This window comes from Felis catus, chromosome D4 (genome assembly GCF_018350175.1).
Source record: "Felis catus isolate Fca126 chromosome D4, F.catus_Fca126_mat1.0, whole genome shotgun sequence".
Classification (NCBI taxonomy): domain Eukaryota; kingdom Metazoa; phylum Chordata; class Mammalia; order Carnivora; family Felidae; genus Felis; species Felis catus.
In genome coordinates this window covers 10,656,430-10,675,351 of record NC_058380.1, presented here as the reverse complement: position 1 = coordinate 10,675,351, position 18,922 = coordinate 10,656,430, and the positions used below count along the sequence as shown (strand labels likewise).

The 18,922-nt window shown below is 48.3% G+C and overlaps 1 protein-coding gene across 4 annotated transcripts in view; it reads left to right on the top strand.

Moving 5' to 3' along the window:
• The window catches only part of DOCK8 (dedicator of cytokinesis 8), a 231,730-nt gene extending 223,857 nt beyond the window's left edge, over positions 1 to 7,873 (top strand). For all 4 annotated transcript variants that reach the window (XM_045043274.1, XM_045043273.1, XM_045043275.1 and 1 more), the window contains 2 exons: positions 6,297 to 6,467; positions 6,772 to 7,873. In XM_045043274.1, coding sequence (XP_044899209.1) covers positions 6,297 to 6,467; positions 6,772 to 6,832 — 232 coding nt within the window. In that variant the 3' untranslated portion in view covers positions 6,833 to 7,873. The remainder of the gene's footprint in view (positions 1 to 6,296; positions 6,468 to 6,771) is intronic.
• Positions 7,874 to 18,922: the final 11,049 nt, after the last annotated feature.

The following is an 18,922-nucleotide window of genomic DNA, read 5'->3' as shown; positions in this document are numbered from 1 at the left end:
GACGCTTAACTGACTGAGCCCCCCAGGCGCCCCTCCCCACTTAAAAATGGGAATTATAGGGGCGCCTGGGTGGCGCAGTCGGTTGAGCGTCCGACTTCAGCCAGGTCATGATCTCACGGTCCATGAGTTTGAGCCCCGCGTTGGGCTCTGGGCTGATGGCTCGGAGCCTGGAGCCTGTTTCCGATTCTGTGTCTCCCTCTCTCTCTGCCCCTCCCCCGTTCGTGCTCTGTCTCTCTCTGTCCCAAAAATAAAATAAAAAACGTTGAAAAAAAATTTTTCAAAAAAAAAAAATGGGAATTATAATAGTAACTACCTCTTAGATCTAGTGTCCGGATACGATGAGCTAATACACACGGCTTAGAATAGGGTTGCACATACTAAGTGACCAGTAAATGTAACATCATTCGGTGGGACGAATAGAGACCCGATCAATTGGAATAGGAAGCAGAAACTGAATTTAAATATAGAAAGTGAAGTTTAAAATTAAATGGAGCAATTGTCCACCACTTACTTCTGTGCCTTCATAAGGTTTGTACCGTAAGACACGGCGGGGCCGAGGGGACCGGAGCCTGGGAGAAACAGGACTCTGGATTTGCACCTGCTGTTCCCACAGGTGTGTGGCTCAGGACAGAGCTCAGCATCTGTTTGCCTCTTATCTTCATTAACGGTGAAAAACGAGGGACAGGAACGTAAATTCTCCAGCAGTTCCTCATTCTCCTATTGAGCAAGCAGTTTTTGTACTCGGATTAGCTCCATCAGAAGTCATAACCACCACAACAATCAGCGTTCTTACACATTCTGAGCATCACTCATTTCGGCTTTACAAGCACTACGAGGTCGGCTATTATTGCCGCCATATCACAGGTGAAGGAGTAGGCATGGAAAGGTTAAGTACCTTGCCTAATGTCACAAAGCTAATACACCCCAAAGCGGGATGCAGAGGTGACTGTCTAGACTCTTAGGGACCCCAGAATCTAGAGTCTAGACTCTTAGGGACTATTCTGTGCTGTTCTCTTTAGGAACTGCCTTCAGGTGCTAGAAACGGAGAATGGAAGGAAGATGGGTTTCAATAAGCTAGAAACTTGTTTTCCTCTCATATAGAGTAAGATCAGAGATTGTCACCCCAGAACTACGCCACCAGTGTGGCCTCTTTCCATTCTTTTGCTCGGCCATCCTGATTATAGTGCGTCCAGCCTCACGGTCACAAGATGGCTGCTTAAGGCTCTGGCCACCCTGACCACATCCTTGGGAAGCATCCGGAGTAGAAATGAGGAAACAGCAAACATCTATGCCCCTTTAAAGAGCTTTCCTGGTGACTTTATCTTGTATCTCATCGGCTCTCCATATCCGGTAAGGGAGGCTAGGAAATGTAATGTTCCAAGTAGGCTCACCACGTGGAGTTCCATCACTAAAAAATAGAATGGATTGAGGCAGCAGCTACCGGTTTTTGGCAATCCCAAGGGACTGACGTGCGGGCTGTGCTGAAGGAGCATCACAGAGGAGGGAGGCCGACAGATACTCAGAGGTGGAGGGCTACCTGACCACCCTGTCTGTAGGCAAGACCCCTAACTCGTTACAGAGAGGCCCCAGGAAGTGACCGTCAGCGAGAGCCAGGAACCATGTTCTGGAGTTAAAATTTCCCGCTCTTTGTCCACATCAGCGTGGTTTCTGTGGGACTCTGGCTGCTGGAAAGCCCCAGGCACATCTGCTATAAGAAAATGCTTGTGTTCAGTGAGGTTACCAACAAAGGAGGTGGGCTTCTGAAATAGCATCACTGAGTGAGAGCAGCACACTTCAGATATACATGGACCTGATGAAAATGTTACAGGCAAGGCCAGTGAAACAATTATTTACGTTGTAGTTCTATGCTACTGTGTAGATTTCCCAAGAGAAATGGCTGTGCCCAGGGAGGTGTATTTAGTGCATGGCTCTCTTTATTTATGGATTTAAATTAACATAATCGAAATTATTTTAAGTTTAATAAAATCCAGTGTATGTAATCCAAATGGAAGAACGGAGAAAACACAGAAAATGTGTATGAAACAATGTATAAATTATAAAATTTGTTAGAGTATGGAACACCTCGGCAACTCAGTCAGGTAAGCATCCGACTCCAGCTCAAGTCATGATCTCACGGTTCGTGGGTTCGAGCCCCGCATCGGGCTCTGTGCTGACAGCTCGGAGCCCGGAGCCTGCTTCGGATTCTGTGTCTCCCTCTGTCTCTGCCCGTCCCCTGCTCGTGCTCTGTCTCTCTTCATCTCAAACATAAATAAACATTAACAAAAATAAATAGTATTTAAAATTTGTTAGAATAGAAATTAGTATTACTACTACAAAAGCTAGAACATTTTCACCCCACCTATTCATAGATTTGTCTTTGGAATGCTCTGTTTATTTATTTTTTTATTTTACTTAAATCCAAGTCAGTTAACAGGTAGTGTTATAGCGGTTTCAGGAGTAGGATTTAGTGATTCATCACTCACCTGTAACGCTGTGTTTATTTACCGCTACCGAAAAACACAGAGGCTTAAAAGGACATCTACTTATTATGCATGTGGCTCTAGGGGTTGGTGGGCTCAGCTAGGTGGCTTTCGCTCAGCCTCTCAGTGGCAAGCAGACAGCCGCTGGGGCCCGGATCACCTGAAGGCTTCCTCACTCACTGCGCTGAAAAATACTCACCCAGAAGGTGGTTCAGGATTGCCACAGTGCATGCCCCACGAGACCTAGCCAGGCAGAAGGCACGTTGCCTTCTATTACCCAGTCCCAGAGCATCACCTCTGCCACACTGTCCACTGGGGCAGCCACACAGGACCACCTCCCCCTCGATGGAAGTGTCACAAGGTTCTGGAAGCGCATACAGGATGGGCAGTTATTGCTGTGACCAGTTTTGAAAGCTACGACCTGCCACACTCCAGAGGCACGGGTCTGCCTTAGTATCAAAGCTTCTCCCTTAGCCGACTCCACGGCCCCAGGAGGTCGTACGAGATTATCATTGCCATTTTACAGATGAGAAAACTGAGGGTGTCAGTGTTTGAGTCATCGTGCTAATGCGTAGCAAGTGGGTGTCAGCTCCAGCTCTGCCTGCAGGTGAAGCCAGCTTCTGCAGGCCTGTTGTCGTCTGTCACCCCACCGGGGTCTTGAAGTCATCCTGAACCTGATTTTATGTTTCACATGGCGGTAGCTCGTGGAACAGTTACTCGAGAAGCAATAAAATAATAATAAGGGATGAGGTGGATTTCTCAGGATTCAAAGGTCACACACATCCCATTCCCACCGCTTCTGGAAACCTTGGACATAACACCTCAGGCATCCTACAATTTGCCTCAGTTAATGGCAACCTGAAAAGCTAGGGGAATTGGGGCGCCTGGGTGGCTCAGTCGGTTAAGCGTCCGACTTCGGCTCAGGTCATGATCTTGCGGTCCGTGGGTTCGAGCCCCACTTCGGGCTCTGTGCTGACAGCTCGGAGCCTGGAGCCTGTTTCGGATTCTGTGTCTCCCTCTTTCTCTGCCCCTCCCCTGTTCATGCTCTGTCTGTCTCTGTCTCAAAAATAAATAAAGGTTGGGGCGCCTGGGTGGCGCAGTCGGTTAAGCGTCCGACTTCGGCCAGGTCACGATCTTGCGGTCAGTGAGTTCGAGCCCCGCGTCGGGCTCTGGGCTGATGGCTCCGAGCCTGGAGCCTGTTTCCGATTCTGTGTCTCCCTCTCTCTCTGCCCCTCCCCCGTTCATGCTCTGTCTCTCTGTCCCAAAAATAAATAAACGTTGAAAAAAAAAATTTTTTTTTAAATAAAAAAAATAAATAAATAAATAAAGGTTAAAAAAAGTAAAAAGCTAGGGGAAGATCCAGTTAAGGGAGTTCTTTTGGCTTGTGTCTGAGTTACCAAATCCTTCTGCCACAGGCTAATTCTAGGGGGAAGCGGTGCTCATGGGTTTATTTTTGCTCAGGCCAGGTAGCGTTCCCCTGTCACTCAGCCACATTCTACCCTCTTTACCTTTGATGGTTATCCTGAACATGTGTTGAGTGGTCATACCGAGGGTTTGGGTAACAAGGTCCCCATGACTGAACCCAGACCTGACACCGCTATGGGGAAAACCGTTTAAACCACACTGATCGCCAGAATGCCATTATCTGAAGCAAAATAAAGAATGATTACTAATTTCGCAATGTCAGCTAGGTTTCAACCATTAGGTCGTCCTCCAAGGTCTGTTGATTTGTAAGTGTCCTTGGGTAGAACAATGTAGAATAAAAGGCAGGACTTTATCATGTTGACATAACATGATTTTCTTCTTCGGTATGAAGCGTAAGCTGTGAGGGACCCCGGAAACACGAGGCTTGACTGTCTCCAAGTTAGATCAACACAACGCGTTTTAACGATTTTCTGTCTGATACTCTACGGTTTTACCACAGTGGAGTTGGGTGTGGGTCTTCTCTTGTCGAGGAGACGATTCGTGTCTGTTTGCGATGCTGGAAAACCGTCAGCTGTCATCTCTTTATTTATATTTTTAAGTTTATTTATTTTGAGGGAGAGAGTGAGTGGGGGAGGGGCAGCGAGAGGGGGGAGAGAGAACTCCAGGCGGGCGCCTCACTCTCAGTGCAAGTTTTCACAAACACTGAGATCGTGACCTGAGCTGAAACGAGGAACCGGACGCTTAACTGACTGAGCCACCCAGGCACCCCTTAACCAATGTTTTACATTTTTAATTCTTTTTTTTTTTAATTGCTTTGGTGATTTCCTTAGGTCTGTTGTATAGCTCCTGTGTTTTCCATTTGTGTCTGGTACTTTTTTAACCTCTCCATTGTGACTTTGCTTTAGTAACTATATTTTTAACTTCTTTTTAATGTTTATTTATTTCTGAGAGAGAGAAAAAGAGACAGCACGAGTAGGGGAGGGGCAGAGAGAGAGGGAGACACAGAATCCAAAGCAGGTTCCAGGTTCCGAGCTGTCAGCACGGAGCCCGACGCTGGGCTCAAACTCACGAACCATGAGATCATGACCTGAGCCAAAGTCAGACACTTCACTGACTGAGCCACCCCAGTACCCCTAGTAACTATATTTTTAGATCTAGAAGTTTCATCTGGTTCTTTTTTGAAATTTCCCTAATCTCTTCTTTCGTACTCTCCAATTTTTTTACTCATGAATTTTATGCATTTTATTACATCTCTGTATTCGCGTTGGTCTTTTCTATTGTTCTGTCGTCTCAAATTCTTATTGGGTTATTTCTTATGCTTGTTGCCTCTGTTGGTTCTCCCTCATGATGGGTTGGTTTCCTGATAATATGCTTTGTGACATTTAAAAAAAATTTTTTTAATGTTTATTTTTGAGAGAGACAGAAACAGCGCATGAGCGGGAGAGGGGCAGAGAGAGAGGGAGTCGTAGAATCCAAAGCAGGCTCCAAGCTCTGAGGTGTCAGCACAGAGCCCGACATGGCTCGAACCCACGAACTGTGAGATCATGACCTGAGCCAAAGTCGGATTAGCCAACTGAGCACCCTGCTTTGTGATGTTTTATTGTGAACTCATCCCTTTGGCAAGGGTCACTCTTTGTACAGGTGGGTGGCCCGTGAGCCCTGATTGAGAAGGGTTTCTCTAGGAGCAACTTGACATTAATTTCCATCTGAGCCCTGCATATGTCAGGAATCTTGGTTGCTTTTTTTATTATTATTATTGTTTATTTATTTTAGAGAGAGAGAGAGAGAGCGGGGGAGCGGCAGAGAGACAGGGAGACACAGAATCTGAAGCAGTCTCCAGGCTCTGAGCTGTCAGCACAGAGAATGACACAGGGCTTGAACCCATGAACCATGAGATCATGACCTGAGCTGAAGTCAGATGCCTAACCGAGTGAGCCCCCCAAGCGCCCCACACTTAGCATGTTCCATTCTGCAACCACCCTGGGTTTGAAACCTGGACCCACCCCTTCCTCACAGTGTTATCTTGGGCAAGTCACCTGACATGGCTGAGCCTCAGAGACGACACAGAGCCACAGACTTTCCAGATTTGTTGGGGAAATTAACCAGATAATGTATGGAAACCTCCGTGTATGGTGCCTGGCACCGAGCATCTCACAGCATCGAGATCGCCTGCATTATCACTCTGTAGAGATTCTCATTCCTGAGATCTGATTCCTTAAATCTGAGTCCAGAAGTCTGAATTTGGAAAGGCTACACAGGCCCCCCTGATAGGCTAGCAAGTTTTCACACTCTTGGAGGTACTGGAGGAACGTTAGATAGTAGCTAAGCTCTTCACGCTCCTGTGAAGTAAAGCCTCATTCCCCTCTCTGCCCTGTTGTGTGCGTATCTCAGATGCGGTGAGGCCGTGGAGAAAAACAAACGTCTCATCACGGCGGACCAGAGGGAATATCAGCAGGAACTCAAAAAGAACTACAACAAGCTGAAAGAGAACCTCAGGCCAATGATCGAGCGGAAAATTCCAGAACTCTACAAGCCGATATTCAGAATTGAGAGTCCCAAGAGGTGAGTTCGGGGCAAGGAGGCCTCTTCCTGGGGGATAAAGGACAGTGATCAGGCCCGGCCGTCAGGGCATGCTCTGGTGCATGGGGCATCGGAGCACTGGGAGTGTGCCTGGCTTAGAGAAGCTTCCAGAACCGGATCTGTCCCGATTCCATCCTGCATCCTGAGTGCTTACCCCCCTCCCTTCTCCTTGACCGCCCTGGGACCCCTTCCTGTGATTACCCCCTCCCTCTCTTTAAAAGCCTAAGGGATCTTTCTTACCTCTTTTTTTTTTTTCTCTCTCTCTCTCTGTCCTTTTTAATTTCAGAGACTCCTTCCACAGATCTAGTTTCAGGAAATGTGAAACCCAGTTGTCACAGGGCAGTTAAGAAAAGCTGTCTTCACGCTTAGAGACTGAGGCCCCCGTGACCCTGGCGAAGTGCTCGCTGGTACTGAAAACACAGGACATTTGCCGCGCAGGACCGACCGCAGGCTCCCTGACAGAGCCCTGGAAGCTTCAGGATCCGAGTGACCGTGGGGATTCCATCTAAATGGGGTCTGATTAGATTTTGGCCATACTGAGGGATTGGGATAGTGGAGGGTGGTTAATCAGAAGTGCCAGTGTATTTATCAAAGCATGGTTCTCCTAAAACTGTACAAAACAAGGCCTACGTGGCATCTCCTGTTGAATGGTCGGTCACAGTCTACGGGAGAGATGACTTCTTCTGGCCATATTTGGATTTACAGGATAACCCCAAATCGCCCAGGGGAAAATGGAAAAACTGTCCACCGTCCTATTCAAAGTGAACTTCAGTCCTTCCCTGTTTGTGGGAAAGTAGGGTGAGCCGGCAGGTGGGCAAAACATAAACATGTTCAATAAATGTTCCAGGGGAGTCCTCACGCGAAATCTAAAAGTCATCATGGTTGGAAACGTGGGGGTAGATTAATTATTTGCGAACTCGTCACCTTTTTGGTCACAGCAGACTGATTGTGCAGTTATTTTTGCTGGATTGTTACTGTGTGTTAATTTAACAAGCGTGTCGAGAGGCGCACTGGACACGGTGAGTTAGGAGATCCACGGTACTCCGCGACATTGACTTGCATCGAAACAGTTCTCCTGCAAGACTCCGCCTTTTTTCTTAAGCTCCTTCTCGCTCACTCTCTCTCTGCTCCTGTCTGGGACCAAGTTTATTTTTATAAAAGGATAATATCTCTGCTTTCATTTCAGAAAATTGTGCTGTCCGTCAGCATATGTATGTATATCAGCTACAGAGTATATTCAACGTTGACTTCTTTTGACAAAGAAGGAGACAGATGGACGCAATTATTGTTTGAGAATTAAATGGTCTATTTTTCATGCAGCTGATGACCTTGACTGGTACTGAAAACGTAATAAGAATTGCAAGCAAAATGCTTCCCTTTGCAGCTCATGTTTTTGTTGCTGTTGTTTTGTTTTGTTTTAATTTTGACAACTCGTAACTCTTGGAAAGCATTGCAGAGAAGACGAAACATTTTTATGCCATCAGGCCTCTCAGACAGTACTATCCAGGGTCTCACTTCTTATGCCGTGTTTAATTTGGTATTCCTAAGAGAGAATGTAATTTGGATAACCCAGAACTTTTTAGTTTATACCATCAGGTATGTATGAACTTATATTCTGAAAGAGGTCTTTTTTATGATTATTATTATTACCAAAACTTTACTAGTTTAAGTGGCAAACTTTTGTGTTTTAGGCATTTTGGGCAGAACTCTTTCTAAAGTAGATTATACATTTAATTGCTTTTAAATGAGTACATACGATATACGTTAATTCCATATGCTGTTTAGCATCTTTTGTGGGGGAGGTCTGGATGAGACCAAGGTCAAATACATTGTCACTGTCCTCCAAAGCCCTCCAGCTTTAGTGAGGAAGAGCATCCACACGCATGTGGCCACAGTACGGAGCAGACTAGAACAGGCCCTACAGAATGTAACCTTGTAGGGGTACCTGGTGGCTCAGTTGGTTAAGCATCCGACTTTGGCTCAGGTCATGATCTCACGATTCGTGAGTTCGAGCCCCACATCAGGCTCCGTGCTGACAGCTCAGAGCCTGCTTCAGATCCTCTGTCCCCCTCTTTCTCTGCCCTTCCCATGCTCACGCTCTCTCAAAAATAAACAAACGTTAGCAGTGCCTGGGTGGCTCAGTCAGTTGGGCATCCAACTTCGGCTCGGGTCACGATCTCACGGTTCGCGGGTTTGAGCCCTGCGTCCAGCTCTGTGCTGATGATGCAGAACCTACTTGGGATTCTCTTTCTCAAAATACATACAACTTTTAAAAATTATAAATAAATAAACATTAAAAAAAGAAGACTGTAACCTTTTATGAGTGAGTCAAAGATTGGCCATCACTGTCAACATCTATTATATTTTGCCCTCAAACAAGTGTTCGCTGTGAAGTTATCTAGGGTTGTGTTATAACTCAAGAGCCCTAATAATCCTAACTGCCTAAGATATTCCTGATTAAACGTCCCCTGCATTTTCTTAGGCTTTCTGGTACCACAGTGGGTGCTGCTTAGTGACAGGTGCAGGGACTGGGTTAACTGCTGCATTCCTGTCCCCTAACCCAATGCTGAACTCACAGAAGGTACTTAGTAACTATTTGTTGAATGACAACAAACAGATGAGTCTGAGTAGCCTGGCTTCTAAGACAGCGCTGCCCACTAGGAATGCAATACAGGCCACATAAATAATTTAAAATTTTCTAGTAGCCACATTAAAAATAATCATAAGAAGGGGTGCCTCGGTGGCTCTATCCAGCTCTTGATTTCAGCTCAGGTCATGATCTCTCCGTTCGTGAGATAGAGCCCCACACCGAGCTCTGCACTGACAGTGTGGAGACTGCTTGGGATTCTCTCTCCCCCTCTCTCTCTGTGCCCCATCCCCCACTCATCCTGCCTCCCTCTCTCTCTCCAAATAGATAAACATGAAAAAATTTTTAATCATAGCAAGAGATAGGTGGAATTAATTTTAACAATACATTTTAGTTAACTCAATATATTTTAAAATGATCATTTCAACCTATAATCAACATGCAAACTATTAATGGGGCATTTTACATTCTTTTTTCATACTAAGTCTTTAATATCTGTATGTATGTAGTTTACATGTACACATTTTCCATTTGATACAAGACCAGCCACATTTCGGGTGCTCAATAGCCACATGCGGCTAGTGGCTACTGTGTTGGACAGTGCAATCTAGAAGCTTCCAACTGTTAAAACTTCATGCTTCCGCTGTATGGGCCCTGAATGTAGTGGGGCTAGTGTCTGGAGAGAGAATGCCAGAATTCTGAGTGAGACCCCATGGGCCTCCCTACCGGTGAAGCTTGCGGAGTTGGGGCTATGGATTGGCCAACCTTGGTTTTGGTTCTCATAGTCTTTCTGAGTTAACCTTGACGCTTTACTCAGTTCCAGGTAGTTTAGCCGTTCTTTAGGTAACAGGTATAGATATAGTGGAGACATTGCTGCACTTACATAGATAATAGCATAAACAAAGAACTTGGACGCTGGTCCTCTTAACCCTTAAATATAGGGTTAAGAAAAAAAAACATTTTAGGGACGCCTGGGTGGCTTAGTTGGTTGAGCGTCCGACTCTTGATTTCGCTCGGGTCACGATCCCAGGGTCGTGGGATCAAGCCTGGCATCAGACTCTGCCCTGAGCATGGAGCCTGCTTCAGATTCTCTCTGTCTTTTTCCCTCTGCCCCTCTCCCCCAGTCATGCTCACTCTCTCTCTTTTCTAAAAAAAAAAAAAAAAAAAATTGATTGTACATTTAAGAATCATTTCTTCATAGGGGCGCCTGAGTGGCTCAGTCACTTGAACATCTGACTCTTGATTTTGACTCGGGTCATGATCTCAGGTTCGTGAGATCAAACCCCTGCATCAGGCTCCCACTGGCAGCGGGGAGCCTGCTTGGGTTTCTCTCTCTCCCTCTCTCTCTCTCTCTCTCTCTCTCTCTCTCTCTCTGCCCCTCCCCCACTCACACTCACACTCACACACGCTCTTTCTCTCAAAATAAAAGAAAGAAGCACTTTAAACATTCCTAAAAACAAAAAGGCCAAAAAGCATTCCAAAGAGTAAAGCAAATTAGGCCTTTTGTTTCTCTGAGAATTAGAGAAACCTGATATACCATCATAGCATCTTGACTTTACTTTGGAAAACCCTCAGCGTAAGCTTACTGGAGGGATCTTCTGCTTAACTTCATGCCTCCTCTCCTTCCGCAAGGTCAAGGGTACAATTTGTCCCTACCTCTTAAGAATCTCCAGGAAGGGTCACCTGGCTGGCTCATCAGTGGAGCATGTCACTCTTGATCTCGGGGTTGTGGGTTTGAGCCCCACCGCTGCACCGGGTGTAGACATTGCTCAAAAACCAAAAATCTCCAGGGAAGGAGACCTAGGCTGCACAGACCTGATTGGGATGTCACAGCACTCACCGTCTTCAGCCCCTTTATTCCATTCCGTAAGGAGTCCTTTCCGTGACAATAGATTTGTTTAAAAAGAATTTTTTTGTTTGTTTAAAAAAATTTCAGAGCCGTCATTGATCATTGTGGTTGCAAGTTATCTTTTCAAAGACAGGGAGCCTTTGTTTTGCTTTGAATGTATTTTAAATGCTTGCTATCTCAACTGTTGTAAAGCGGCTATCAAGTATCGTTTTGCGAAGAAAACAAAACACCCCAAAGGTTCTAACGCATTCAGGAATGCTGGGTATGTCCACGGTATCCCGTGTATCGTGTCACGAACTGAGAGCAGAGCTTCCCAATCTTTTTCGCCCCATGGGTTTAAAACATGTTATCCGTCGAGACGTAACAAATAGCCCGCCGACTTATTAGCTTTAGACAAAAATAAACCGTCTCTCACCCAGTTCCTGCGGATTTGCACCAAGTCACGATACTGGCCAGAGCCGCGGTTATCTGAAGGCTTGGCTGAAGGTGGAGATTTCTGTTCCCAGGTGGCTCATTCCTTGGAAAGTTCATGCTGGTCGTGCATGGGATGCCTCCCTTCTCCTCCCTGCAGACCTCTCCCCAGACGGCACGAGTGCCCTCATGCCACGGCTGCTGACTCCCCCTGCGGGGACCGATACAAAAGGTCTAAGGCGCGAGTGGCAAGGCCTTTTAGGACCTGACCTCCGGAGTCAGACTCCCTCACGTCTGCTGTAGTCTGTTTTTTAAAAACAAGTCACCAGGTTGAGTCCCCATTCACGGGGCGAGTGATTGGGCTGTACATTGTGAATGAAGGGGTGTTAAAGAATTTTTTAACATCTTTTAAAATCACCACAATGGGGTATGTAAAAATTCCGCATTTGTGGCCTCACTGGGGTATATGGAACAAGTTACTTGCTGCTAGAGACTTCCAGCCCCAAAGCTCAGGCTTCCCCGAGTTCTTCCCAGGGGGCGAGGCAGCCAACCTCAAGTAATCTCTATAACCCAGCTCCTGGGTGCACTATGGCACACGACTTGGGAAACCCTGGCCTAAAAGTAGTTCTCAGTTGGCAATCTTTTGCGAGGGATAGAAAACCAATCTCAAGTCAGTGTTTTCAAAGGGGGTAGGCGAGTTTGTTGGCTCATGTCACGGGCCAACCCAGAGGCCCTGTTGGTTCAGACCCAGCTTGATTCGGGACCCACAGAGCATGTCCTGGGTCCATCTTTCATCTCTCCTTCCTCTTGGTTGGCCCCATTCTCAGGCTTTCGGCAGTGGCCCCTGGAAATTCCAGCTCATCCGTCGGGACGGCAGCCCTCAGGTGGTCCTGAACCTCAAGATCTGGTCTTTTCCAGAATTTTCAAGGGAATCTTTCAGGTTCATTCTAATCAGAGTGGCGTATGCTAACCAAGGTTCTCCCCTCACGCTAGAAACGGGGTCGTATCAACTCAAACCACATGGCTAGATAAAGACTAGTAGCTCCTCAGGGAACTAGGCAGAAAAGAGAAAGGAAGTAAAGCCAACCATGGGGGCTCACTACCAAACACTTTACCTTAAAGCATTCAGAAGGGGCACCTGCGTGGCTCAGTCGGTTGAGCGTCCGACTCTTGGTTTCAGCTCCGGTCATGATCCCAGGGTCTTGGGATCGAGCCTCGCCTCGGGCTCCATGCTGAGCATGGAGACTGGTTAAGATTCTCTCTCTCTGCCTCTGCCCCTCTCCACCCACGCCCCTTTCTAAAATAAAGAAATAAATAAAAGAAAAATGTTTTAAAGCATCCAGAAGAGGGAATTTGTGTGGAGATCAGGATGATGGTTTCTTTCATATCCTGTTCATAACCACTGACCTGGCAGGACCCTCCCCAGGAGGGGAGATGAAGGGGTCAGGCAGCGGAAGAAGGAGGACCGAGGGCTTATCATATCCTGAAGAAAAGTGGGGTCCGGGATAAATGGGAGTGGGCCATTTCGCCCTACCAGTCATTCAGCCTCTGGCCCATCTTGCCAAAAATGGCGCACCTGATCAGGAGTCAGAACCCCAGGCAGAGAACTCCTGGGGGCAGCACAGCGTAGCAGCCTAGCTTGGAAACTACGCGGAGAGCTGTCTGTGTTCCTGACCCCACGGCCTGGGGCTGCAGCCCATGGGGGGCCGGGGGTGTGCACTGCTCTCTCTGGAATGACGCTGCTGAGTCCAACCCACTTCCTGGTCTGACAGCGATCTTTGTGGCATCAGCCTGGCAGCGTTCACCTTTGCTGGTGTCCTCACCGCTGGAAGATAGCAATGACCAGCCGCAAGGACGAGGCGGTGATTTTGCAGGTGGGGTAGCTCCAAAGGATACAGCTGAGAAATCAGCTTCTTGTGCCTCATTGGTGCTTCTATGCAGTGGGAGAACGTGATGTGGATGAACACACTGTGCTGATAACAAATCCTGTTACCACCAGGATGGTCAGTGTTATTAGTGAGATGACTAATAATCATAATGGGGCAGCTGGGTGGCTCAGTTGGTGGAAAGTCCAACTTCTTACTTAGGTCATGATCTCATGGTTCATCAGTTTGAGCCCCACATCAGGCTCACTGCTGACAACACGGAGCCCACTTTGGATCCTTTGCTCTCTCTCTCTCTCTCTCTCTCTCTCTCTGCCCCTCCCCCCATTGTGCTCACTCGCTCTCTCTCAAAAAATAAAATAAAATTAATAATAATAAGACCACGGAACTGCCAAAAGTCTCTGGGCCAAGGATCAGAAGTCCTGGCTTTTTACTCCTCCACTTCCTAAACCTGCAACTCTGGCCAAGTCACTACACCTCTCTGAGCTTCCGGGTTTTCCTAACTGTAGAACAGGGATAAGAGTTGCTCTGTCTTCTTCCGACCTGCTGAGGAAACTCAGTGAGATAATTAATGCATGGGACCCGTTCTGGATACTCAGAAGGGCTGGCCCCAGTATTAGGAGGCACTATTCACCAGGACGGCTCCAGAAGGGTGAGCCAGCCCCCCGCTCCTCCACGGGCTGCAACCACCGCGGGCAGCAGTCTTGAAAAGCAGGCCAAAGGTGCAGGCAGGACAGGGCCCTGACCTACCAGAAAATAAACGCCTGGTCTATTCAACCTGAAGCGCCAGTTTATGTCGTTTGGCAAAGGCCAACAGCCAGGGCCTTCAGGGCAGAAGAAAGAAAGCGTATCAGTGGAAAGAGAGGGTACACAGTGGCGCCTGGAAACCCGATCCGACCTGGCTTCCCTCCCTCTTCAAAGGCACGTTTGGAGCGCATTCCTCTGGAAGGTAAATACACGGATGCCGTCAGCCCACCTGTGCCCCCCACCGCCCCCCAGCCCGTAGGCGCTCCCTGGGGGTATCAAAGCACACCCACTCCCGCTTGAATCAGAGCTACTGAGGGGCAAGTTTCCACCCCCATCCCCCACCCCCACAGCACTAAGCGACAAAGAGGGGACAGAGCACCCATGCTGGTCCCGCAATAACCAAGCTGACGTTGCCGGTTCAGAAGCCCGGGGTTCCTCTGCGGCCCCGCCCGCCCCACTCCATCCGCTCCAACTCTGCAGCCGGGCTGCCGAAGTCTCGAGACGCAGCGTAAGCCAAAAGTCTCTTAAAAGGCCTGCGTGGGGCCCAGCAACTGATTAAGAAACGCGATGGCCCTAAACCACCGAGAATTGAGGCCGGCCGTGTAAATGGGGCTTAGAGAAGTCGAGCCAGCGCCCCCGCCCCCTCCCGGGGTGTTGGTGCGCAGGCGCAGGAGGCGTTCTTTGGCTGCGAGGGCGGAAAACTGTTCCAGCCTGTCTCACAGCCAGGAGCTGGCGCTGAGACAGGGAGGTGCTGTGCAGCATGAACGGGGGGGACTCGGGGAGGCTCCACGGTCTCCTTTCGGAGGAGCTGTGAAGCTGCAAGCAAAGGAGTCCAGGTGGGAGTCGAGTAAGGTAAATACCAGGAGCAATGGACTTGGTCCTCAAACCTTCCTGGGCGCCCTCCGGGTAGAGGCAGCCGGAAGGTGCGGCTCAACACGCATTCAGAAGGAAAGGGTCGACGAAAGGGGGGGGGGGGAGGGTCAATGAAAGTTGGGGGGGGGGAGTGTTGTCCAGTGAAGTCTCCTGAACAGAATCTCCACATGCACCTGCCTCGACTCTGATTCTCTTGGGAAATCCACAGCGTTGAGAGGCAAGTGGGACGGCCAGTAAGACCCAGTCCTTGCCCCAAGAGACTCCTGTGGACACACACGTGTGCACACACCTCTAGTCCAAGTTTGAACGTGTCCCCACCCTCCGCTCCACCTGAGCTCCAACTGGAACCTTGCCAAGGGCTCTTCCCCTGACTCCGAACTTGCTTCTTGGAACCTTCTTCCCTTTCCCACCCACCCCTCGCTGACCTCTCTGGTTCTAGTTTTATCTGGGTTCAGGGCTGTCCCCTCCACTTGTTTGGAAGGTCCAAGAGGCCGGGAGCTATCCCTCTTTTTAACAGTGAAGAGATTGAAGATGGGGAAACTCTCGTCCAAGTAGACACTAGTCGCCAACTAGACACTAGTTAAGACACAGGCTTGTTCACGGTTCACATGGTGATTCTTGTCATGGAAACTAGACGCCAGAGAAATTACATTCTCCTTCAACTAAACAATACCAAGTTTACCATTTTACAAAGAGCTGGTCAAAGTCACGTTAATAGACGACATAGCATTTCTTCAGTAAGTTAGACTGTTGTTGCCAGGAGATATTAAAGCTCACTTGGGGTCACCTGGGTGGCTCAGTCGGTTAGGCGTCCGACTCTTGATTTCAGCTCGGGCCATGATCCTGCGGTTCGTGGGATCAAGCCCCATGTTCAGCTCTGGACTGACAGCACAGAGCCTGCTTGGGATTCTCTCTCTCCCTCTCATTCTCCACCCCTCCCCGACTTGTGCTCTCTCTCTCAAAAATAAGTAAATAAGCATTTTTTTTAAGCTGTGAAGAATTTCAAGATGGTGGCAATGGAGCGTTAAACCAAGCAGGGGCCCCTCTGGGTGCGGGGTCCTGTGCACATATTGCGCACCTGTGAAGCTGGCCCCGCTGGCCACCCTCGTGGAGGGGCCTCACGGAAAGACAGAGACCCCTGGCTAGGTCCTCCTGTTCCAGCCATCCCGTACAAGGTGCCTGACCCAGGAGGGAAGGCATCTTGGATTTCCAGCCCCAGTTGAGCCTCCTGAGGGGAGGTGTGAGTGCCCAAGGGACTCCAGGTAACACCAGCAGAAGGACCATTCTGCTGAGCCCCACCCAGATCGCACAACTGTGAGCAGACGCATATTGTTATTCAAGTAAAGCTCCCTAAAGCTCTCATGGAGGATGGCATAGTCCCAAGGACCCCTCCCTCGGGATGGTTTGTTACAGAGCCATTGGTAACTGAAACAGGAGGAAAGAGAATTCACAGCTACAGGATACCTGCTTTGTGTGGTGCCCACACACCTGATCTGCACAACAACCTGGCTGTGATTCCTGTTCACAGGAGAGGCTCCTGCAGTTCCGTGGGTGAGGGATTGCCCCCCGCCCTATTCCACAGTCAGTACTGACTGAGAGGCAGAATTGGAATCTGAGTCTGACTGACTCCAAGACCCATATAATGTCCCTACGATGAAACGAAGAAAGATCCAGGGAAGGTACGTGGACCTTGGAGCCTGTCGGGTAGGGATCTGGTTCAGTGTTCCTTATGTTTCCTCACAAATCCCAGAGCTGAAATGTCAGACGGGGAAGTGATCACCACGTGAAATACCCATGATGGGGCACCGTCAGCTCCCAGCTTTCTCATCTTCTGCCATAATTCCTATGGGACCTATGCTCCTGGAAGGAGCCTACAATGAGACTTGTTTCTGCTAGCGATAATACTAAGAAAATGGCAGTTGATTGGCTAGGGTTAGTCACCACTGATTTATGTGGGTATTTTCTCCCACAAACCTCAGGCACCTGTGGCCAACTGGGAATGATCTGGGAATGTGTCCAGGCAATGATCTTGCACCCAGAAGGAGCAAGAATGAACTTCAACATTAGTTTAAGCCAGCGTTAATTAAGAAGCAGAAACAGCTGTCCCTAGGTGATGGCACCTAACAAAAAAAGACTTTCTATTTATGTTATTTGTGGTGTTGAATTTTCTTTACTGAGCCTTCTTGAGTGTCATCAAGGGGTGAGTGAGTGTGTCGGCAGGTGCCTGTCTGTCTGACTGTCTGCTTGTGGGTGGTGAACTCATCATGCTAGGTCAGCCATGAGATCAAGGTTGAACGCTAAGTCAGCCTTAAGCAAAATAGTGGCATTCCCTAGCACAGAAGAGGTGCTGGGCAGGAAAGCAGTGTGGACCGGTGTTAGCACAGATCAGGAATTAAAGATCCTGAGGTTTGGTGCCTAGTTCTGCCTCTTATCGTCAGTCATGGCAATGGGCTGAAGGTCCGTGTTCCTCCCCAAATTCATTTGTTGAATCCTAACCTCCGGTGTGATGGTATTTGGAGGTGGGGCCTTGAAGAGGCCATTAGGTCATTAGGATGGAACCCTCATGAATGAGATTAGTGTCCTTATAAAAGGAACCCCGGGGAGCTCTCCCCCTCTCCATGTGAGGAGACACCAAGAAGTAGGCCATCTGCAACCTGGAAGAGAGACCTCACCCCACACTGAGTCTATCGGTACCTTGGTCTCAGACTTCCAGCTTCCAAACTGTGAGAATAAGTCTGTGGCCCTTGGGTATAGCAGCCCCGGGGGGCCCGAGATGGTGATATCGGGCTAATTGATGAACTTTGTAAGCTCCCGTTTCTTACTTATCTGTAAAATGAGATGTATAAAGACTAAATGAGATGTAGCACGTTCAATAAGGTCCCAGGCCTCAGAAGAAGGCTTCATAAATGTCAGCTATTGTTTTCTCTGATGAGCGAAAGAGGAAAAAACATCTGTTCTTTGACTCCCCTGCCATTTCCCCGTTGTCCTTCCTCTGAAAAGTATGTCGTTTCTATCTTTTCTCCCCTCACCTGGTATCCATCCCTCTCTCTCTCTCTCTCTCTCTCTCTCTCTCTCTCTCTGTCCCCTCGTTCCTTCACCTTCTTCTCCTGAATTGGGGTTGAGGGTTGGGGAGGACTGCGGAGGACCAAGGACAGAGAGGCATTGGTGTCAGGGTGACGGTGCAGTTTGCTGGGGCTATTTAGATTTTTCTGCCTCTGAGGTTGTCATTTTTCCTGGACTCCTAACATTAGGCAAAACCTCAGCAATCATCTGATGATGTCCAAAGCCCCTCATTTATGGGCAAGGAAACTAACCCATGGAGAGGAGCTTTAATGGCTTCCACACAGTGTTGGCTATACCTGGGCAAGAACCAAGGCCTCCTGGATTCCCACCCAAAAGAAAAGGGGAAGGCCAACCCCACGTTTCCACCTCAACCAGGATGTCCAAACTCCCCAAAGCATCTCACCTCCTTCCTTGCTCAGCTATGGTAATACCAAATCGTACCAAGATTTTGGCCATGAAGGACTCTCATCTATGGACCCAGATGCTCCTCTCCTGGGACACCAATAGAAATACTATTTTTTTAATGTTTATTTATTTTTGAGAGAGAAACAGAGTGTGAGAGGGGGAGGGGCAGAGAGAGAGAGGGAGGCACAGGATCTGAAGCAGGCTCCAGGCTCTGAGCGGTCAACGCAGAGCCTGAGGCAGGGCTCGAACCCATGAACCATAAGATTGTGACCTGAGCCGAAGTCAGATGCTTCAGTGACCGAGCCACCCAGGTGCCCCCAAATCCTGTTTTTTAAATGTTTGTTTTTATTTATTTTGAGAGAGAGAGAGGGAGCACACGTGTACATGAGCAGGGAGAGGGTCCAAGAGAGAGGGAGAGACAAATCTCCAGCAGGATCCATAATGTCAGCACAGAGCCCAACACAAGCCTCACTTCCACAACTGTGAGATTATGACCTGAGCCCAAATCAAGAGTCAGGTGCTTAATCGAGTGAGCCACCCAGGTGCCCCTGGAAATACTATTAATAAATAATAACCATTGCCTTTTTTTTTTGAGACCTTACTATTTTCTAAGCAGTGT